Below are 15346 nucleotides of genomic sequence, written 5' to 3' on the forward strand. Positions count from 1 at the left end.
GTCAATACTTCCAAGGTTGCAACTTCGTGGGGTACATACGAATATGTCAGGTGAAATACAGCATCAGGTAGATTCCCGCGACCAGGAATTTAACCGCCGAGATGTGGTCATCTAGGTATGTAGGTGGTCATTCCATAGCCAGATACCGGTACTACCTAGGAGCAGCGCCTTTCATGTTCTACTGTGCAAGAAATCATACAAGACCTACCGTATGGATTCGATGAGTTCCAGGTTCCCATCTGGCGTTCGTGCTGAAATAGTGTCCGTACCCAGCACCTCATATACCTACCGTAGGTACGCTAGAGACTGGTGCGAACTCAGATCTCACACCGAGGTCTGCGGTATGCTGAGGTTAAACACCGCACATGGTGATGTAGGCCAGTAGGGGTTTAGCGAACTCTTGAACATCCCGTCCTTAAATATAGCAGCAGCCGGTACGAAGTACTACCGTGATGATGCAAGCTGGGCATCTCAACCGATCCTGTTGCATTCCTAAGCGGTGGTGCATCTCGCGATCACCGAGGAAAGGCAACCTGGAAGAATCGAGACTCCAGGCGTACGCCATATTTCCCCTAAAGAAAAGATGATATGGCCGCATGACGCTTCGGTCTCCCCAGGGATCAAGCATGTTTGAACAACTTACTACTAGCAGGAATATACCTCTACCCGATGTAAGTCAAGACTGTCAGGTAAGATGGCCATCACATATTGTCCCTGTATGTATGTACATATGGTACTTATAGGGTGACAGGTTGCGTGCAACGACTCGAATTCCCTGTCATGCACACTAGCAGACCGTTGCAGCTTGCTCTTCGAGCTCAATATACATGCCAGCTTGACTCTAGACGTTTGTTAACGAGTCACTTCGGAATTCTGAGGGTTTTGAGCGGGTTCGGTGTCAAAGACAACGAAGAGCCGGTTGAGAACAGGCCGAGAAGAACACTCGGTGTGAGAAGACTGTCGAAACTGTCGCTACTCTGGGACAGACACTTCCTCCGGCCTCTCACGGTCAAATGCTCATTCACGGTAGTACGACCCATTTGGTTCATTTTATAGGCCAGGCTACGTCCAGTTCCCCCCGTACTCCGATCTCTGCTGCCAGGTGTGGAATGGCCAGCTACAGGCTTAAATCAAACGGGCGAATCCCAAGCCTCGAATATATTGGTTTCCCCGGCTGGAGAATTGCGGGAAACGCTGCCGAGGAAGTTGCCAAAGCCTGGCTGGCCAGGGCATCTGTGTGCTACCGGCCATAAAGCTACACTTCGAGCCAAAAGTCGCCGCTTAGAGAGTGCCGTTTGATTAATCGTCAGGGCGAATGAGACGTTCGAGCTGCGCATCGTTTTGGGACAACGATTCTGCAATTAGGATGGAGTAGTTGAGCATACTAGCTATGCCTTGGCAGCTTTCAAGATTTTGGCCACCGCCGAACAAGCCGAAACGACCGTCTCGCGACGTCGACAGTGCTCGTGTTGCCAGCGGAGACTTCCACTGCCTCCTGCAGCAACCATTTGCCAGACAGCGTTCCATGTTTGTGCGCTTGGAATGGTCCATGGATGGACCAGCAGGTTTCGTTTGAGTGGAGTTGAACCTGGTAACCCTGGCAGTCCTGGCAGTTGAGCAGTGGATCTGCTTTTGAGCGCTGCACGCCATGCTGCCAAGAAACTCCGACGGCCCCGCTAGAGCACTCCGCCCGAAAAGGGGAAAGGAGGTCCAGGGCATCTCCCGTCACCAGCTGGCCAATTGCAAGGTGTGCCGTAGCCCCCCAAATCGAGTCCGAAACCCAGTCGTGCCAGTGTCCCAGACAGAGCAGCCCAGAGAGACTTGCTTGTTCCTGAATTGTCCGAAGGCCACACTCTCTTCTCGACACATACTCAGCCCATCTGGTCGCTTTCCCGTTGCAGCGTCCGTTTTAACGCATGGGAACGGAACGTGCAGATCCATAGCACCCTCCTACCTTACCTACAAGGTTAGCACCGTACTCCGTGGCAGAGACGCTACTAGGCCTCGCCCATTTCAGGCCTCGGGGGTCTCTGTCTGCCAATCACCCTTGCAACCACCCAAATATCACCCGCACGCCCGCGCACTTTGCCTTCTAGGAGCCGACGAGAGTTCATAGCCAAAAAGACGACCGCAGAACGGACATTCCAATCGCAGTGAAGAGGATTTGGCTAAGGGGGTCGATGCCTTCAACGGGAGCCGTCGCCCGTCTTTGAAGAGTTGGCGGTGCCGGCTGGACCGATTGATGGTTTGATTTGTCAAACCCCGTGCGACGCGACAATGGAGTCAACGAGCAACAAGGCCGACGGGTCGGGGAGGAGAGTGTCGACGAGGAGCTCGGTGAGGGTGTCGGTCAATGACTTGGGCGAGGAGCACGATTTGGTTTCGGCGGGCATCATTGCAGATGGTTTCCGACCAGCAAACATACATGACAGATCCGAGGGTTCTACAGCGTCCCTGGCGTCAGACTCGACCCTCATGGCCGATGAAAGTTCGGGTTCGTCGTCGAGGTCCGGCCGCCCTTCCAGCACTTCAAAAGCCCACAACTCGCAAGACTCATTGTCGTCACGCACCGAGTCTGCAGGGTTGACTCGACAAACCACAAACTCCACCGAATCGACCGCAGTATTTACTAGCGAAAGCCCATATCAAGGACCTTCGGGGCCATCGCACCCATATCAAATGTACCCACAAAATGTGCGACTAGCGAGGACCCTGAGCACTACGACAGCGTCTACGCTGCCATTGTCGGAATCATCTTATTCGGGACCACGAGGTCCGAGTCATCCTTACGCCCTGTATCCTCAAAATGGGGGGATTGAGGCAAATGCCCTCCAGGCCGCGGCTATTCCGCTTGGATTTCATGGGCTGCCAGATCAATACCGACGGCGGATGGGTCCCGACGGTGATGATGTGGACGACATGATTGGGCCCGATGGCCATACCGAGCAGTTGCCACCGTATAGCCGCTATCCTGATGAGGCATGCATCCAGAAGGCAAGGGACGCCGACGGCGTCGCCGGAGTCGTCCAAGGAGCCACGGTAGTACCTCTCACGGTCACTGTGCCTCCATCCACACTTCAAGCCATCCCCGGAGCGGGAGGCATTGGGCTGGCTACCCGCAATCCCGAATTCGAGTCTACAGAAGATCTTGGGTCGCCCCGCTCTCGGCATTCAGCTCCAAGCTTCACCTCGTATGATAGCCAACGGCGGCTCAGCCTAAACAACGAAATGTCGGAAAAGAGGAAACCGCCAAAAAGATGGCAGCTCTGGATGAGGCGGAAGCTTTGCGGCGTAATTCCATACTGGGCAATATGTCTCATTGCTGTCGTCTTGGTGCTTATGGGAACGATATTAGGTTCTGTAGTGGGCACCTTCGTGGCCAAGCAAAGGAAAGGGCGCGGAGGAGGGCCATGGTAAGTTGCTGATGGCTACCCCATTGACAGGCTGCTGCTGACATTCCCAGGGAACCAACATTTGATGCCGAACCCATCCCGGTCCCCTCAGACCTTCCACCCTTACCGTTGGGTACTTACGGCATGCCACTCCTGAACGACGAGCAGTCTCCAACTTGTTTCCAGGACCCCAGCTTGTCAGCAGCCTGGAACTGCCGTATAGTTATCTCGGGCCTATACTTGACCGTCAGCAAAGCCAACGATGAATACAGCGTTTCGCTGAACTGCAACCACTCTTTCACTCTTCTGGAGCATGTTTACTCTTATGGAACTCAGCCGCCGCTAATCCAGCAGCCGGTAGCACTGGGCTTGGTCAGCGATAAGCACGAGCCCAACCGCGGGCCCGCCTGGTACAAAATGCTGTCCTATAACAAAACCGTCATTCTTCCGGAAAGCTTTCTCAGCTCGGCAACCAATTCCCGGCAAAAGATTAGACAGGTTAACATCGATGCCGGAATGGCAAGTTTCAAGAGGAAAGGAGTCGCGCAATACGGCGACAAGCCATGGGTGTGCAATTGGCCGGACACTTATCTCGAGCTTTTTATCTTTGCCCAACAGAATTCGAGCTTCTCCAACTGGTCGATGTCGCCGTCCCCGTCGTCAAGAACATCGTCATCTCTATCTACCACGCCAGCCCCAACCACGACAACGACGACGACATCCGGGGGAGAGAGTCAGACAATTCCTTCAGATTCGTTCCAAGGCGGGCCTGGGGGAATATTCTCCTCGAGAAAACAAGGTTTCGGCCCGCCAAACGGTCATGCTCCTGATTCCACTAGTTCCTCCACGGCGGATTCCGCTACCACAACTAGCTCCACCACCAGCGACGCCAGTCCCACAATGACTTCCTCAAGCGCCTCATCGACGGGACCCTTTGGGCCGATCGACACCGACCACAATTACGTACCGCCACCTCCTCCTTACCCGCGAGTTATTAAGCTTGAGGAGCGCCGTGTGTCAACGTCGGGCGCGGCTATGCCAGCTTGTACGCAGGTTGAGATTCGCGGCCCTGGAGAGGAGGCAAAGATACTGCGGGACGAGGACGGCGACCCGATTGTCATTAAGATCCTTGAGACGGAGGATCCCCACGGGGCACAGGCAACCCCTGAACTTGATAAGAGATCTTTGGCGGGCTGGGGCCAGTCGCCACAAGGCCTAGCACCAAGAGCTGGGCCTGAAATGAGTCCTTGCGGGTGCATGTGGTTTTTGACTTGATCCCAATGGCACGTTACTCTTCGTCCGTCAATTCCCCTTTTTCGGAATCCAAAAAGCATATACGTCTTTCTTCCATCTCTTCTTGTTTTGTGACTCTGGGAGGGGTATATGGATTGGATTTTACGTTTATTTATTTCTTTCTGTCGGTGTATTGGGTCAGTCAAATCATTCAGGCGTTGTTGCTTCTTGGGTCGGTCTGGGAGCTGTGATACACAACACATGGCGGGTATGAAGAGAAAGTGCAGGGGAATCCCACAATTTTGCACTCCACGGCCTCCTGCCAGTTGGGCTTTGGATTATTCTTTTCATTTATTCGTTTTTGGATCGTTGTCATGAGGATGGCGCAGAGTAGGTGGAAGCACGGCTGGTGATTAATGGGTAGGGAGCATTGATTCGAAATGGAAGGGGAGGACCCCTTGAGTGTCGTGGATTCTCACTATTGTGGAAACGGGGCGACTGAGGAAAGTAGGGAGAGGACCTCGGTGTTGTCGATAAAGGAGGATTTGAGATGGTTTGATGTATGTGCCTGCCTATTTGAGGCCGCGCGTTCGTGCGATTTTGATTGAGAGAGTACTCAAGTGGCCATGGATACCATATGCAGCTATGCTGTTTGCCCTAGCTCGGAGTGAAGAGCAAATTGAGAGAATTGAGTCCAAGGAATGACTGCCATATCTCCGTTCACATTGCTTGTGGGCAATAATGGTGAGACCGCCTGCTAATGCGAAGGGTTAACTGGGTTGGAGGACTCGCTATAATTTTCAAAAACAACCACAATCATCAGAACTCTTAATTCTTCATTCGCAACGTGGTTTGACTTCTCGAATGCCGGGTCACTCGGGGGTATCATATTCCGGATCCATCTTCAGCATCTATCCTTGGTCTCTCAACTCAGGTCGGTTTCTCTGTACCGACACCATAGCCGTCGCAGCTCTCACCAACGCCGCTTTCAGGAGCTAAATCCTTGGCCAATCCCTCTAAGAAGCTTTCGGCCAACTTCTTGGCCTTCCTCTCCCCAATCTCCCTCCTGCGTTCCTCAATTTCTTTCCTCCTCCTAGCCGCCTTCTCCTCCCTCTCTTTCCTCAGGGCCTCGGTACGTGCCCGCTCCTCCTCCAAAGCCTTCATCTCCTCCTCCCGCTTCGCCTCCTCCTTGCTAAACTGGTAGAACCCTACCCCTTTGGTCCGGATCTCGCGGCTCGCCTCGTAATGCACCGCCTCGGGGGGCGTGGGACTCCGGTCCCGCTTGCGGGCGAGCTGCTCCAGCGTCTCCATGCCGTCCCGCGCGGTGAAGGCCTCGGTCTGCACGGCGTCGCCGTAGATGAGGGCCTCGGGCGCCTTGGGCCGCGCAGACATGCGCTCCAGCTCTGCGGCCGAGGCGGCGCCCCGCGCCAGCCGACGCTCCATGCGCATCTTTTCTGCGCGCGTGCCGCGGCGCAGGCGGCCGAACTCGTCGGTGTACTCTATTATGGTGTTGTCGATGTTGGGATCCGAGTCCGAGTCGGAGTCGGCGTCGGAGCCGGAAGACGAGGCCGGGGTATCGTTGGTTGGGGACTGTTGTGATTCGGCCCATTTGCGGTCAAAGTCGACGAGGCCGATCTCGCGGCCGACATAGTCGCCTCGCTTCATGGCTGCGTAGAGGCGCGCTTTGGACTCCATCTTGCGCCGGGCGAATTCGAGTTCGGCTTTGCTCTCTTCGGTGCCCAAGGGCGACTTCAGGTTGAGTTTCTTGCTTTCTTTGGCCTTCTCGTTGTTGACGGCGCTTGCTTTAGCCGACCGCTTGACCTTGACGCCGGTGAGGTCGGTCACGTCGGCTTTTGAGGGGCGCGCCCGACCGGAGGTGGCTGAGCCCGCAGAGCTGACAGCGGGCGTCCCAGCAGAGGATGCAGCAAGGAGTGAGCTAAGCTGTGATGTGAAAGCTAGAGAGCTCGACAGTGCCATCTCCTTCTTTTGCTTCTTAGGCGGCCGTTGGCCGTACAGGTGCGGATCTTGAGGCATGGTTTATCGTGGGTGTCGGAATGTGGTGTAGAGTGCAGTGGAATATCGGGATCCACGTCGGCACCGTCCGGACAGTACGGAGTATAACGCCCAATGACCGTTTTCAGTGTGTCAAAGTGACGGCAGCATGAGTGCCCCTGATCGTGCCTCCGTTCTCAGTCGTGTGCTGTATGTCTGTACCGTGTTCGCGTATCATTGATTTTTTTGAAGAACCGCAAGTTCCGTTTTCAGAGACAGCGAGGGGCAACTGACTGCAATCCGCAAAAGCCACGCTAACGTTGATTAGCTCCTGGTGGTGGTGTGGGGAAGTGGAGTCGAGCCAGTGCCCCTGGTTTGTCTGGCCTCGATGCTTGGCTGCGCTAGGTGCTTGGCAGCCCCGCCAGGCTGAGTCTGGGTGTCATTGGGAAACCGTTCCCTGAGAGCTCCCGGAGCATGTTAACTTCGGACGGCCATCCCTACCCCTGGTTCTATTCTCCCAGGCTTATCGGAGCGACACCAACCGTCCTCTTCTTCCCGCATACCCATCTCCCGCAACTGAGCTTTTGCTGGCCCAACTGAAGCTCGTCTTCGATGGAAACTATCTCGATTGCATGCTTCATCGACAACTTGCGAACCTGAACAATTAGCTCGACGGGGGTTGTCTCGACTGCTCCATCATCCGCTACAACGACAACGACCAGCTCGGCGGAGCAAGTGACACTTATCAGTCCACCCTTGCCACTTGCACTGGACATCTGCGCTGCGTGCGCTACGCTTGGGACCCTTGTGTATATCAACTTGAACATACTCCACGCTCGAGATGGCTGACGGCATCGACGCTGCAAGCTGGTATGCCTGGTTCACCGAGCCTAGCTTTGTTCCATCCGCCTACCATTATATCCTCCGTGGGACATTCTGGTTCTTTGTGAGTTCGCCTTTCTCTACTAACCGACTATTGTCTGATTGAAGCCAGATGACAATCTCCCTTCTGCTGCTCTCGCCAATTCTCCTGCTGCTGGTCATCGACTTGGTGCTGTATTTCTGGCGACTCTCAACTGTTAGCAAACCGGCCGCACACATGCTGCAAGCCGGCCACACCACTGGCCCGCCGAAACCGCCAGCTCGCTCGGCGCAGGATGGATCAGCCGGGATAAAGAAGCTCAACTGAGCGTAACACCTCCCAAGTCTTGCGTCACAAATGATGTAGCGCACTTCAAGGATAAGCATATTTGCAGACAACGGCGTCAAGGCTGGAGTATGATTGCTGTGGCTATGCGGGTTGCGATACATCAGGTCGGCTCAGGCAATCTGGGAAAGCACCTTCAAGAGATCGCCGGTCACGCCCATTGCCGTGACATCGCCACCAGCCCCAGCGCCCTGAATGATCAGGGGGTTGCTTCCATATCGCTTAGTATAGAAGCTGATGATGTTGTCGCTACCCTTCAGCGCTGCAATAGGATGAGACCGATCAAACTTCTCAAGGCCGACCTTGACTTGCTTCGTGGCGACGTCGATGCTGCCCACAAACCGCACCACCTTGCCTTCCTTTTCGGCCGCCGCCTTCGTTTCTTCCATTTGCTCGTCGAACGCCGGGAGCTTCTCGAGAAACTCGTCACCACTAGCCGCCGATTCCAGTTCTTTCGGAATCAAGCTCTGCACCGGGAAGGATGTTGGAGATTCAACCTCCAGACCAGCCAATCGAGCGAGAATAGTCAGTTTCCTCGCGACATCCAGCCCGTTCAGATCATCTCTGGGATCCGGCTCCGTGTAACCCAGCTCCTTAGCCTTCTTCACCTCAGCCGACCACTTGCCTCCGGTGCCTGATGTAGGGGCAAACGAGTTGAAGAGAAAAGACATGGTGCCGCTGAAAACACCCTCGATCTTGGTAACCTCGTCACCCGTATCTACCAGGTCCTTCAGCGTCGAGATGACGGGTAGACCGGCGCCGACCGAGGACTCGTGGTAAACCTTGGCGCCCGACTTGCTGGCCGCGCTGAAGATGTCCTGCCACAGCTTGTAAGAGCCTGAGAAAGCCTTCTTGTTGGGCGTGACGATGCTGATGCCGTTGCTGAGGAACAAGGGATATGCATCGGCGACATCCTGCGAGCTGGTGTTGTCGACGAGGACCGTCTTGGAGCCGGAAGCGTTGAGAAACTCGACGAGCTTGGGGATCGGCAGCGGGGCGAGTGAGGAGGAAGCGAGGGCCGACGACACGTCGTTGAGTTTGACTGCCAAGTAGTCGGTGCTGTAAAGGGCCTTCTTGCTCGTGCAGATGTAGATGAGGACAAGTTTGGGGGTAGGACGGCGGTAGGTGAGCTGCTCGAGCTGGGACAAAAAGCACTTTCCCACTCCACCGGCGCCTGGAAAGACTACTGTGAGCTTGACAGCCCAGTGGTGACACCGACCTGGGGGGTTGCTTACCAATGATGGCAATGTTTATCTGCTTGGTAGAAGCCATTGTATAGTGCCAGATACTATTTGACGATTCCACGGGAGAGATTGGTAGCGAAACTTTGTGATAGCAATTGCCCTCACCAGTGCGAGTCATCAGACAGGATGGGAGCAATGGCGGGGTGCCAGTCCTTCAAAAATGTCGCTATGCAAGCTGCCGATAGCGGGGCAACGAGACCCTGCAGCAGCACTGCTGGAAAGCTTGGCGAGCTCCAACCTGGAAATCCCACAAGGAACGGGGCGTGAAGTGTGCGGCTTTCACGGAGTATCGTAATGTATGTATTTCGTACACTAATTTCCTGACACTACCTTCACACATTGCAAGATACCACGCGATGGTATCGTTCGTCTTTCACTCAGTAGAACCCTTCGTCATCCTGCACAGTGCCCCTGCTCCTAGATTTACAAAGGAACGGCTTTCTAAGCAACTCTTGATTTTTGATATTTGCTCCAACTGAATCCAAAACTTCCGGAATCTGACAGAATGGGGGGCGCTAAGAACAAGAGGCAAAAGCGAGAAGACTACCGTGCGGCCATGAGGGAGGAGGGCGTCACGGAGCTCCCTCGAAAGAAGTTTTACCGGCAAAGGGCTCATGCCAACCCGTTCTCCGATCACCAACTCGTATAGTGAGTAGGGTCTTGTTGCCCGTTGTGCACGATCCAAGCTAATCCAGTACAGCCCCCCAAGCCCTGATCAGATGGACTGGTCATCATTATATCCAGACTATGTGGTTGAAGAGGCCAAAGACAACGAAATGGCAGGGCTAGATGCCACGCCAGAGCGTGCTCCCATGACAACAAAGCCCAAGAGGCTATCAAAGGAAGTCGAAGTAGCCGACATTGGCTGCGGTTTTGGCGGCCTGCTGGTCGGCCTCGCGCCCACGATGCCCGACACTCTGATCCTCGGCCTCGAGATTCGCGTCTCCGTCACCGAGTTCGTGGAGGACCGGATCAAGGCTCTGCGGGCAAAGCACCACGAAGCCAAGCTCTACCGTAACGTCGGGGTCCTGCGCGCCAATACGATGAAGTTCCTGCCCAACTTCTTCCGAAAGGGCCAGCTCACAAAGATTTTCATCTGCTTCCCGGACCCCCACTTCAAAGCGCGCAAGCACAAACAGCGCATTGTCTCGACGACGCTCAATTCAGAGTACGCCTATGTCATGCGGCCGGGCGGGATTGTGTATACCATTACCGATGTGCCGGACCTGCACGAGTGGATGGTGCAGCACTTTGAGGCGCATCCCTCGTTTGAGCGGATATCTGAAGGGGAGCAGGAGGCAGATCCGTGCGTGGAAATTATGAGGACAGAGACGGAGGAGAGCAAGAAGGTGGAAAGGCATAAGGGGCAAAAGCTTGTCGCCCTGTTCAGGAGGTTGGAGGATCCCGCTTGGTGAGAGAACACTGAGGGTCAGGGGTCAGGAATGGGTAGTGTGGTCGAGCGTTTCAGCGATACCATAGCGGTTGTGAAACGCTCATTCTATAGCATTGAAGGGGAACTATACCGGGCAGGATGCCTCATAGTGTCTATGGTGGTGTCGTGTGCCTGGATAGGTGGATGGTGTATTATACAATGTTGTACATACTGGTACCGTAATACTGCAAACTGCAACCCCTGTAAATTACTACTACCGAGCAAACCTGTCACCGCCCGGTAACAACGTTACTGTACGGAGTACCTTATCTTACAATACGTCAGTCCGCATGTGCCTGGAAGCCCTTATGAATCGATGTCTGCCCCTAAATAATTGACTTGTCTCTGTGAACCCCCTCCATACTAACGACATCAAAACATGTGGCGACGGCAGCCACCCGCTGTACGCGCCCAACCATGGCACTTCACCGGAGAGATATAGCACTTGGTGGCATTATGTGCTTTATCACGTGGGGTTATGCCACCAATTGGTTCCCGACGCTCCGCTGGGTCGGCTACGCCTTTGTTGGCGGTGCGCTGGTCACACTCGTTGCCCTTCTCGCTCTCGTGCTGCTCACCTCGCGCGGCCCCAGATTCCGCAATTTTCGAAAGACAGCGCGGCCACATGGCGCTGCCTTTGTCGGCCCCGATGCGTGGAAAACAGAGGTGGCCGCTTTGCGACACCGCCAGACCTATGCTAAGACGCCGCTCTGCCCCGAGTCCCCCAGGGTGTCGGCAGCTCTCGACGACGTCCTCGAGTACATCATCCGCGACTTCATCAGGGTGTGGTATTCGAACATTAGCACAAATCCCGTGTTCACAGACGAGGTAGACAAGGCCATACGGGGCGCTCTGCTCAGGGTCCGCGATCGACTCCGGGAGCTCGACCTCGCCGAGGTGCTGACTACGCGCCTTGTCCCGATCCTGACCGCCCACTTCCGCGACTTCTCCGATGCTGAGCGAGCTGTGAGGGGACGCAAGCTAAACCGGTCTGTCACCGAAACCGAGGAGCTGGATCTGGCCATCGCCTCGAAATACAGGGAGGGGAAGTTGCATCCAGCTGCGACTCTGTTTTTCTCGGATACCAAAACGACGCAACAAGATTACCTGCGGCAGACAATGTCCAAGGTGTTGCCCAAGGTTGTGCCCGAGAGCTTGCTTGCCTCGAGAGCCGTTTCGATCCTCGTCCGCGAGATCACCGCATGTGCAGTCATGTTCCCTGTGATGCAGATGTTGGCCGACCCTGATACCTGGAATCAGCTGATGGAGAACTATGGACGAACCATGTTGCAAGACCGCTCCACGGTCCGGAGACTGCGCGCCGCCCTAGACCAGCACGCCTCTCCCGCTCCCAAGACGGGCAAGCCGGTAACGTTCCCGCGTCTCACGCCTGGTGATAGTGAGAAGAGGTTCGAAAAGTTCATTCGGGCGATCCGCAAGGTGAACAATTTGTCAGATGCCAGGCGATTCCGCAGCGAGGTTGCGAGTCAGTTGAAGAGGGACTCGCAACAGGAGAACGCGGACCAAGTCTATCTACGCCGGCTGGACATGGGCAAGCGAATGCTAGATCAAAGGGTGTACCATCTGGCCGCTGGCGGTGGCCGACGAGCCCTTCCACCAAACCCGGTTCCCGGCACAGGACCATCAGCCGCATCTCGGCTGGAGAATGCGTCGCTCCCTGAATTGCTCCGAGACCCTTCGAGCCTGTCCTACTTCATGGAGTACATGGATAGACAGCGCTTGGTATCAATGGTTCAGTTTTGGCTTGTCGTCGATGGCTTCCGCAACCCACTTGAACCCGACGGTCTCGACGGAGAGCAGTTGCCGCTGCAATTCCCCCCCTGGACAGAATCGGACAGACTCGATCTTGCTCAAATTGATGCTGCCTACCTAGGCAAGCCCGAGTTGGAGGTCCCAGAGTCCTCGAAGCGCATAGTTCAAGAGTTTCTAAAAGCCGGCAAACGGGCAACTCCGGAGCAGTATTATAAAGCACGAAGGGAAATCCTGCGAGCGCAGAGCGCCGTCCTGGACGAAATGCGGACCAAACACTTTCAGAATTTCAAGAGGTCAGACTTGTTTTATAAAGCATTGGCTGCCGAAGAGGCATCCAAGCATACAGCGCTACCAGCCACAGGAGCTCTTCGGTCAGGCTCGCCTCTTCCACGAGCTTCTTCATACACCGCGTCTAAGCCAAGCTCCGTTGCGCGCCTTGCCCCGAGACTACACACAGGACCCCAGGGCCGGAAGGCTGGATCGACGTCTGATCTGAGAGCCCTAAATGTTGACGGCATCGGCGGATTCGATCCCAGACGATCAATCGACGAAGATCGCTCTCCTAATCCATTATTCGACGATGATGATGTAGGGGATGACGCTCTAGCTGACTCGGTAGCGAGCCTTGATCAGGACTTCAGTGCTGCGCCGCCAGTGCCCGATACAAAGGTAGTCCAAGAGATGGAGAAGGCCCTCAATACTATTTTGGAAGACAGTCAGCCGCCGACAGCAGAGGATCTCAGGGCGTCTTTATTTGGTGAAGGTGACGAGAGCTCGAGTGGGATATTCGGCTCACTAGACGGCGCCGCCAGGGCGAGCTCACCTGCAGATGCCCCAAGGTTAAACAGGCGACCGGTGGATTCGACCAGACCTGGCGAGCCGTCGCTCAATCTCAAGCCCACTGAAGCGCCCAAACCAGGCAGGGCCTCCCTTGACATCAGCCGGACTACTGATTTGCCGCGGTCAGGGAGAAGCTCCCTGGACGGGGATAGACCTGCAAAGGGCCAAGAGAAACCCAGTCTAGCATCCTTAGGTCTCGTGAGCGCGGCTTCACGAATTGGGGTGTTTGTAGACGACGACCTCTTCGGCGACGAAGATAGGTTCCTCTCCGATGAGCGGTCCGGTTCAGACAGCAATAGGGAAGACGACGATGCGGATGCGATACACCAAGCCGCTCCCGGCGATCTTGGCCTGGCCGAAGCCATCACAGTCCTAACCAACGACATTGACAAACTAATCGCTCAGGACGCAGTAGTGGATTCTCTGCTGAGGAAGGCAGAACTAACGAATAACATGGCCGAGCTGAGAATTCTTCGCAAGTCAAAGGCAAGTCTGCAAAGGGAAATTCGGAGAAAGGAGCTGCAGAGACAACAGTACGTCATACAGGAGAGTGACAATAGCCTGTATGGCCGCTCCACCATCAAAATCAAAGGAATCCAGGTCGGGCGAGATGAAGATGGCAAGGAATTCGCCCTCTATGCTATCGAGGTTTCGAGGAACGCGGGCGAGCAGATGCCTGCGGCTACGTGGGTCATCACACGGAGGTATAGCGAGTTCCTCGAGTTGCACCAGAAACTCCGCTCGCACTATCCCTCGGTTCGCAATCTCGATTTTCCCCGCCGTCGCGTCGTCATGAAGCTGCAAAGCGAGTTCCTTCAGAAGAGGCGCGCAGCCCTCGAAAAGTACCTCAGCGAGCTGCTTCTCCTACCCGACGTCTGCCGCAGCCGCGATTTGCGTGCCTTCCTTTCCCAGCGCGTCATTACCGCGCAGCAGGGGACAGAGGGGAGCAGCAACAAACAGAGAGATATGATCTCGCGCCTCTACGACTCGGTCGCAGACGGAATGGAGGATATACTTGGCAGCATACCTGTTCTGGACCAGCTCTCATTAGCTGGGCAGAACCTCATCGCGGCGGCTACGAATCAGCTTGGGACGATGCCCCTAGGCGCACTCAACGACGAGGTGGCTGATGCGGCGGGGATTATGAGCGCCGCCGAGGCTGAGGCGGAGCTCAATGCGTTTGAGAATAACAACAAGGAGCTCGAGCCCTTTGTCAAACCGATATGTGACATCTTCCTCGAGGTGTTTGAGCTCAATCGGGGCAACAACTGGCTGCGCGGCAGGGCTGTGGTAGTGGTGCTGCATCAGCTACTGGGCGGCACCATTGAGCGCAAGCTGAGAGACAACGTCAGGGCTCTCTTGCAGGAGGACGCGCTGCTCAAGTACATCGGCCTGTTGAGAGACGGCCTGTGGCCTGGCGGCCAGCTGCCTAGGGACAAAGTGCCCCGAACGCCAGCGGAGAAGGCGAGGACCAGGACTGAGGCTAGCTTAATGCTTGCGACGCTCGTGCCGGATCTGGCGGGTAGCGTAGTAGGCCGGCTGAACGCGCAAGCGGCGAGCAGGAGGGTGTTTGCGACCTTGAATAACTCGCGGTTGAAGTAGGCAGCCCTTCTCTCCCTTTCCTGAGACGAAAGCACTAACTTTGCTTCTTTACACAGTGCCCATTTGGCGTTTACTTTGTTGGACGAAGTCATCAACGTGCTGTTTGAGAGCTGAGTTGGTGGAGGGTAATCAACGTAATTAATGGACTGCATAGCATTGGAGTTTTGGCTTGGGGTTGATGGGCAAGCTGCAAGCATCACACGTCGGGGGTTAGCGTTGTTTACCTTAGTTATCTGTATGTATCTCATATACCAGCTACATGTACATACCAGGTATCCATGACCTGTGATGGCCTGTTTCTACGCCGAGCCTCATCTCGCCTGTATTCTGGAGTCCGGGTTCTCACCACCTGAGAGCAAAGCATGGCGATGAGATATTTCCAGCATCACGCTTGGCCTACTAGTAGTATCTAGGAGTATCGATATCCTGAGTTCGAAATGATCAAGATCGGGATCGACAGTGACGGTATGACAGCAACGAAGATCCTGGTGTACATAGTGAAGTTGGATCTTACTTGCGTGGTCAAACTTGGTTGGATCATGACAATGACAAGGCTGTGAATTGGCGGCTCTGTATGGGTTCTCTGCGGTTGCTCTCGGAGCGATGCAAGCGACCTATGGGAGCCTCCCCC

At 55.2% G+C, this 15346-nt stretch overlaps 7 protein-coding genes across 7 annotated transcripts; 5 read left to right on the forward strand and 2 right to left on the reverse strand.

Moving 5' to 3' along the window:
- The first annotated feature begins 1327 nt into the window (after positions 1-1327).
- Positions 1328-2197, forward strand: N656DRAFT_153896 (uncharacterized protein). The gene is made up of 2 exons (XM_064808678.1): positions 1328-1335; positions 1386-2197. Exon 2 carries the CDS (start codon positions 1649-1651, stop codon positions 2114-2116), a length of 468 nt encoding a protein of 155 aa, XP_064668875.1. The 5' UTR covers positions 1328-1335; positions 1386-1648; the 3' UTR covers positions 2117-2197.
- Positions 2198-2277: 80 nt separating this feature from the next.
- N656DRAFT_697563 (uncharacterized protein) lies at positions 2278-3986 on the forward strand (the record flags this gene model as incomplete). Its single annotated transcript, XM_064810702.1, has 2 exons — positions 2278-3413; positions 3464-3986. Coding segments are annotated over 2 exons (1659 nt in total), but the record flags the coding sequence as incomplete, so codon positions are not given.
- A 1569-nt stretch (positions 3987-5555) lies between these two features.
- On the reverse strand, positions 5556-6659 carry N656DRAFT_755481 (uncharacterized protein; the record flags this gene model as incomplete). The annotated part of the gene is made up of 1 exon (XM_064813101.1): positions 5556-6659. One exon carries the CDS (start codon positions 6657-6659, stop codon positions 5556-5558), a length of 1104 nt encoding a protein of 367 aa, XP_064668877.1.
- A 799-nt stretch (positions 6660-7458) lies between these two features.
- On the forward strand, positions 7459-7806 carry N656DRAFT_799165 (uncharacterized protein; the record flags this gene model as incomplete). The annotated part of the gene is made up of 2 exons (XM_064817841.1): positions 7459-7563; positions 7612-7806. 2 exons carry the CDS (start codon positions 7459-7461, stop codon positions 7804-7806), a joined length of 300 nt encoding a protein of 99 aa, XP_064668878.1.
- Positions 7807-7937: 131 nt separating this feature from the next.
- Positions 7938-9096, reverse strand: N656DRAFT_790401 (uncharacterized protein; the record flags this gene model as incomplete). Its single annotated transcript, XM_064816886.1, has 2 exons — positions 7938-9007; positions 9060-9096. 2 exons carry the CDS (start codon positions 9094-9096, stop codon positions 7938-7940), a joined length of 1107 nt encoding a protein of 368 aa, XP_064668879.1.
- A 477-nt stretch (positions 9097-9573) lies between these two features.
- On the forward strand, positions 9574-10483 carry N656DRAFT_711948 (putative methyltransferase; the record flags this gene model as incomplete). The annotated part of the gene is made up of 2 exons (XM_064811777.1): positions 9574-9716; positions 9769-10483. 2 exons carry the CDS (start codon positions 9574-9576, stop codon positions 10481-10483), a joined length of 858 nt encoding a protein of 285 aa, XP_064668880.1.
- A 343-nt stretch (positions 10484-10826) lies between these two features.
- Positions 10827-15176, forward strand: N656DRAFT_780559 (uncharacterized protein). Its single transcript, XM_064815403.1, has 2 exons — positions 10827-14711; positions 14772-15176. The coding sequence occupies exons 1-2, from the start codon at positions 10957-10959 to the stop codon at positions 14827-14829; spliced, it is 3813 nt and encodes a 1270-aa protein (XP_064668881.1). The 5' UTR covers positions 10827-10956; the 3' UTR covers positions 14830-15176.
- Positions 15177-15346: the final 170 nt, after the last annotated feature.

Source organism: Canariomyces notabilis (assembly GCF_033297395.1).
Source record: "Canariomyces notabilis strain CBS 508.74 unplaced genomic scaffold N656scaffold_15, whole genome shotgun sequence".
Taxonomy (NCBI): Eukaryota; Fungi; Ascomycota; class Sordariomycetes; order Sordariales; family Chaetomiaceae; genus Canariomyces; species Canariomyces notabilis.

Excerpts from the sequence above, each read along its gene's own strand:
- N656DRAFT_780559 (XM_064815403.1), top strand. The coding sequence starts at position 10,957 with ATGTGCTTTATCACGTGGGGTTATGCCACCAATTGGTTCCCGACGCTC. Across the intron at positions 14,712-14,771 it reads TTGAATAACTCGCGGTTGAA|TGCCCATTTGGCGTTTACTT; the intron begins GTAGGCAGCCCT and ends TTCTTTACACAG.
- N656DRAFT_153896 (XM_064808678.1), top strand. The coding sequence starts at position 1,649 with ATGCTGCCAAGAAACTCCGACGGCCCCGCTAGAGCACTCCGCCCGAAA.